Source organism: Anneissia japonica, unplaced genomic scaffold (genome assembly GCF_011630105.1).
Source record: "Anneissia japonica isolate Jap-2015-1 unplaced genomic scaffold, ASM1163010v1 scaffold165_len1371125_cov188, whole genome shotgun sequence".
Taxonomy (NCBI): Eukaryota; Metazoa; Echinodermata; class Crinoidea; order Comatulida; family Comatulidae; genus Anneissia; species Anneissia japonica.
Genome location: NW_022697648.1, coordinates 1,351,361 through 1,358,082, shown reverse-complemented (window position 1 = coordinate 1,358,082; position 6,722 = coordinate 1,351,361). Strand labels below are relative to the sequence as shown.

At 34.0% G+C, this 6,722-nt stretch overlaps 1 protein-coding gene across 1 annotated transcript in view; it reads left to right on the top strand.

Moving 5' to 3' along the window:
• The window catches only part of LOC117102305 (zinc finger protein 233-like), a 21,693-nt gene that overhangs the window by 11,138 nt on the left and 3,833 nt on the right, over positions 1-6,722 (top strand). The window contains exons 3-4 of the mRNA XM_033242574.1: positions 66-244; positions 5,674-5,905. Of these exons, the coding sequence (XP_033098465.1) occupies positions 66-244; positions 5,674-5,905 (411 nt within the window). The remainder of the gene's footprint in view (positions 1-65; positions 245-5,673; positions 5,906-6,722) is intronic.

Below are 6,722 nucleotides of genomic sequence, written 5' to 3'. Positions count from 1 at the left end.
CATATAATGTGATTTTATTATTGAAATCAAGTAGATTAATTCATTTACTTTACGATTTTTTTTAGCATTTCCTCATTATTTAAATCATCATGTTTGGCGTTCACCCGATACCGGTAAACAACCATCGCTCCTAGAGCCAAGCCAAAGCTCGTACTCCTCGTACCAATGTGCAGAGAAGAACAATAACTGCTATAGATCATGTCAGATAGATAATGATTTCTACCGACCAGTAGAATGTAGCAAGGTATGATTACATTTGACTATTTTTGTAAATCTTATGTAGGGTCAACTTTTGACGATGATGAGTTTTTTCAATTATTGTGTATAGAATATTGATGTAAGAGATATAACTAAATGTGTATAAGAGACAGTATATATATAATATGATATTATGATATAATAAATAATATGCAAACCTGAAATAGTTATTATTATATTATAGTTGCATTGTGACCATATGTAGCATTATTTGTATGAAAATAACGATTAGCATATCTTTTAAAGCATTTTTATGAATATCAGAGCCTTTGATATACAGACCTACATGACAAAAATAATAATATTGCTGTCCTACTATTATTATTCACACACCATGCTAGACCTACTTATACTAATACTTAATATTTATAGCTTAGCATCCATAAAAAATTTGTCAAACAACGTAAAGATTCGAAAACATATTTGTATATAGTCTATATTTGAGTACAAACGTATTGGTCAAAGCAAGCTCCCTGAACGGATCTCTAAATCTATTTAAAATTCCAAAAGTGACCAGCAGTAAAGAACGTGTGTTCATGTATGACATTCAGTTCTGCTGACTTTCAAACATCACTTCGCAACAACTGTTAGTTTCCAATAGACAGGCACGTTATCTAATCGAAAACACTCCATTTTTAAGTGCTTACATTGCTAAGGAATTAGCCGGAATGCAGAGTAAATTAACGACGCGTTTTATGTTCAATTTTCGGTGTTAGTTTCATTGTGGCTTGCAGTATAATTATGGTGAGCGCGTGCGTGTAGGTAACAATATATAAAGCTGATGAAGGCACGTAGTAACAAGAGTAATATACGAGTAATATACAGGCCAATAAAAACACTAATCAAGCAATCTTTCATAATGACATCGTGCCTATTTCAGGTGATGTTTGATCCGTATTGCCTGAAAACATCAAGATGGTTTTGAGCAAGTAATAATGACTTAGGCCTTGTGTCTCGGACGTTTGGCACAGCGGGCTGCAGTGGCGCCCTTACGAAGTAGTAAGTCACCTCATATCCCCCTATTTTTATCTAACTCCACTCAATTTATTATCGCGACCCCCATAGGGCCTAATCTCACTTAGGCCTATGCCAAAACGCCACTGTCGCAGGCCCCGTACCATATTAAGTGTCGAAGAGATGAAGTCGTACGTCACATGGCCTTCTATATATGAAAAACTCCCCTTCAAACGGGCCTTTAAATAAACCGGGTGTTTGACTTTCTAATTGGTGGATGACAGTTTATTAGGATAGGTAATTTGAAGTTAATAAATATGCATAATTAACACTGGCGTGCTGCACGAGTGTGTTTTATTGCCCTCAATAGACCTATTCATTTTATACAATCTCTCCCCGGCTGTCAAATATATAAATTTGATGACGATATCGCTATCTTTGGTTATTGGGGGATAAGGGGTGAACGGATCACTCACAAGTGGTGTTCTTTCATCTTTTGTTAAATATTACCAAAACCAAAGAGATGTAAGTTGACTTTAAAGTAAAAAAATTAGACGTCACTTATCATGGCTGACTGAAGTAGATGTAGGAGTTCTATGTATATTCTTAGGCCTACATATTTTAAACGACTTAGTGGCGGGGACAAGTACATAGCCCTACATGTGCGAAGAAAGGTCATCAGCGCATGTTCTTTTTACGCATACTTAAATAATTTAGCATCAGCCCTTCATCCATAGTCAGTTTTACAAATTAGTGTGAAGAACATCTTAACACGCCGCTTCTTAGTTTGATAATGGAATGAGCACGGTAAGGAGGAGGAGTAGAAACTTCTTAAAACGATCGTAGTAAGCATCTCGTACCATTAGTAGGCCTACCTTACAGTCATCATTAACGATCGTAGGCCTATCATAAAAGGCAAAATCTAAAATATAGTACCGTATATGATCTATCCCACTCGCGGTATTCATCATACTGTATATTGTACAAGGCCGTCCGAGCAGCGAAATTTAAAGGCATTTCCCTGCAGATCAAGAAACATGTTTCTTTATGTACTTCGACGACATTTTTTTTCTATTCTAGTCTGAGTTGATACATTAAAATTACGTGGCTGTTACGTGTAAACAGCCATCCGAATTACTATTTGGTAAGAATTACGAACAATCCAATTGAGATACTAAATTTATTTTATGACAATGCGAAGGTAGCCTTCTGAAATTTTCCTTGTAAGATTACCAAATTATCTTATGGTTAAATGGTGACAATAAACATAATTGGTGTAAAGGTCTCAGAATAAAATAGTACATGGCAGCCAGTTAGCAACTGCCTTCTTCAATCAATTGAGATAAATCACGCTGATTCTTTCGTGATTGAAACTCACTTAAACCCAGTTCAAATGGCAATCACATGGAATTGTTTTCTACACAATAGAGATCTAGTAAAACTCTAATAGATTATGCTCCTGAGCAAACCAATTTAACTTAGGTGTTCTTATCCATGTAAACTAAATGAACAATTAGGGCTACACATGATCTACAAGAGGGATTTCTAATTTTGACAAGACAGTTAATAATCCTTCTATCAATTACCTGAATTCTTTGATAGATTATGAATTGTCAAAGCCTCGGCAGGCGATTATAAAGCAAGGCTATGCACCTATTTATCCATTCAGTGTTTGATGATTTGACTTCACAAGACTATTTGCTTAATTTTCGATATCAATTAAGAGAAGATCTCCCACCGTATCTGCTACAATCACTGAAGAGTAAATGTTGTTGATATCCCCTTTGAAATCAATTTAGTCTACCAGGACTTGACAAAATTGCTCATTCTTGACAAAGCACATTGTCGCATCGAATTTGCATGGAGTTATTTTTGCGCTCGTTAATTGTTTGATGCCGATTTTAACGGTTAACACAACCTAGGGCTTCTCATTGTTCGTCCTATTAGTCAACAGGTAAGATTGCTTCCCCACAGTCCATCAAGTAGTTAATTAAGGAATTTGTAAAAAGTAACAACGTTGAATAGATGTTAATCAATAGGTAGGATATAGTTGAACGTGAAAATGTAATACGGCCTACATTGAGTTTACATTCCCTGCCGTGAATTCCAACAACGTATAAAGCATTTAACTTAATATTAATAAGCCATACCTCGTATTTTTCATGTTGTTACATTATTTAACTATATCATTCAGTATTCATAAAACATTATTTAAGTCATACATTAAAGAAGGATGTTGCTTGAATCGACAGGCGACTCTATTCTCATGCCTGATAACGAGACTTGTAATGAGAGCATTACCGTACGTTATGTTTGTGTGAAAAATTGCCATTTGAAAATGTACGGCCTGCCAAAGAAAAATCGGGGAAAATCTCAAAAATTCAATTAAAACATTGAATAGCTTATTTAAAGGGAAGAAAATCATAAACTTTTGGTACACCATTGTAAAAATATGGTTTTTGAGGTAAAAACCACCAGATGGTTGTCTCGAGATTGCTCTAAACGTCATCGGAAGTTTATGATTTTGTTATTGACACCAAGGGATCAAGTCATTAACTTCCAACCAGAAACAGAGGTTTTCGCTGATTTACAGATATTTTACTAAAATCTTAAAATTGATTACCGTACCAACCAATTTAAGGGTTTATGCAAAAGAATACAGTAAAGGTAGGCCTAGCCTATGCCCGTCTGCATTTTTGAATTGTATCTAAATATAGATAAGTCAGTGCCTTAATGCTGAAAAGGATAAAAGGTTACAAATTATATATGTATGACATGTTATCAAAAATAAATATATTTTTTAGATATATGGCGTATCAAAGAATCAATAATAAGTTCTAAATAAATTATGCTGCAGTTAAGACTATAAATTAATGACCCATGAACTCTGATTAAATAAATAAATACACACAACATAATATAACATTAAGCAACATATAATTTTGTCTTCAATTGCATTGCCATTGCATATGCTGCTTACTTTATCCACGAAGTCTTTCAATAAAAATGAAATAAAACGATCCATTAAGTACCGTGATTTTCAATAATTCATGTACATCGATGGGACAACTATTATATTGATTCCCAATTGGACATAATATGGCGGTATGTGGTTGTGGGTAAGGTTATGTGTGACGGGACTTAAAGAGATCCCGATACCAATGTTAGTCCACACTTCAAGACTCAAGATTCAAGATTTATTTATTGGTCAAACACAAGTAGAAACTTTGGTTGAATATACATGCATACATTTCTACATTGTCTAAAATCTATACTGAAATGTAAAACATCAAGATACACAAACTGCACTGAAAACAACCATTGATGAAGTGTTAAAGTGTAAAAACGAGGTAAAATATTAAAAACAGCATTTGGTTAAACTTTAATGATAGATCTAAATAAACTGTACTGTATTAACTTAATTTAATTTTTTATGATACAAACTTAGTATTTTATTACCGGTATATCCGTGGGGCGGTTAAATGGTTTGTAAAATATATTCAAGTCAAAGTTCAAGAAATTCCTGTTTTGTTGATTTGCCGACCTCTGACACGAAACCTTCATTTATTAATTATGGGAATAGTTCAACCAATTATTTAAGTTGGTTTATTTTAGTGTATGTAAGTGTAGATTAGGATTATAGTGTCCTGGGCACGACGTTATAAACTGCATCCGGTCGAGTCGTCGACGACTAATTCCGACAACCCCATCTGGTGGTCTTTAGCGGCCGCCAATGGGAGGGTGGATGGACACCCAGCAGCACGAAAAAAAACGGCTGAACAAAGGGCGGATGAACTCCTCGGAGCCAACGGCCAACCATGCCTTAGTTTAAGGAGTATGTTTTTTTTGTTCCATAAAATAACTTCAACTTTCTTTTTTCTCAAAATGTCCAACTCAAAGAGCTCAATCACCAAGGGCATAGAGGCTTTTTCGCATGATGCCCTCTACAAATCCAACTATTATTTATTATTTATTAAAATTTCATGAAAATCATATAATTTTAACATGAGTGTATTTATCGAATTGCATCGACTGACAGTGATAAATAGGGGGAAAAACCTAATCAAAGAGAAAATTAAAAGATGTAATTGATTATTTAAATAAATCATTTTAACTTATCAACTTTCAGAGAGACGGCAGTGCGGGCGGGGAGAGCGTTTGTAGACGTGTTTGTGAAAAAGTTCGCCCCTCCCCCAGTTTCCTCCTCGCACTGGAAACGTTCGAAGCAAAACAATTAGTTAAAAATCACCTCATATCACTTGCTAGCGCCCCCTGAAATACGGTAATTACATTCGCCTGTCTGTGTATATAGGAGAAGAAAATACAGTATGTCCTTAATGCATAGAAAAAATTCTGAGAAAACTCGAATATTTAACCTATTTTTTCTATTTTATTGCAGTAGCTCAACTTGTTATTGCAAAAGTCAATTTAGACGTGTGTTATTTTATCTTTGTGTCAAAGGTTGCGGCCGTGTATATTTCCAATAGTCTCGACTATAATCCGGTTGGTTATTGTCGGCTTCGTGATGAAGGTTTCTCCACGAGTTCCAACCAATCGAATGCTGGTACCACTTCGAATTCTTGTGATTTACAAATAAAAAGTGACGTCACAACTGGCAACACACTAACGGACGAAGCGTTTGAAAATGAACACTTTTCGATGAAAAGTGTGAAGACGGAAAATAAGAAATCAGGTAGGATGACTACTTCGTGTTTTTAATGTCAATATTAATAATAAACGAAAAAACCATAAATAATAATAATACTAATAATAGTAATAATAATAATAATAATAATAATAATAATAATAAAATAATGCTAATTATAAGACCTGATGATGATATGATAATGATAATGATGATGATTAAGATGATGAGAATGATGATGTTGTTGATAATGACGATGGTGATGATGAAATGACGATGATGATGATGATGAATGTAATGATGATGAGGATGATGGTGACGACGACGCCGATGGTGATGATTATGATAATAATAATAATAATAATAATAATAATAATAATAATAATAATAGCATTAGTAAAATAATCATTTCTTATATTCACTGTCACAGAATGCATATCTTGCAAGTGAGCATTTGCATTCATTTTGCTTCTTAGTTTGCATATAATTTAAACGTCAACGTGTTTTTCGATTTCCCTAAGTGAACTTTTTAATAAGTTTTGTGCTATGAACCACTGGGTAGGCCTATGAACGGCCATCACCAGTTTGTCCTTCTTCGGGTAGCATTTTTTGGATTATTTATCTTTTGTTTTGTTTTGATTTAATTTATATCCTGCTACTTTAAAACCTATGTGAAGCATCTTAAAATGTTCTGTCTAAAACATCACTATCCTTTCAACGGCTCGTAGTTTACTATGTACAAAAAACACTTACGATTAAAGTACCGAAAAGCCTACCTTTTCAATTAAATTCAGTTCAATTCAAATCTACATTTATTAAACCAGAATAATTACAACAGATTTGTATAAAATATTATATATATATA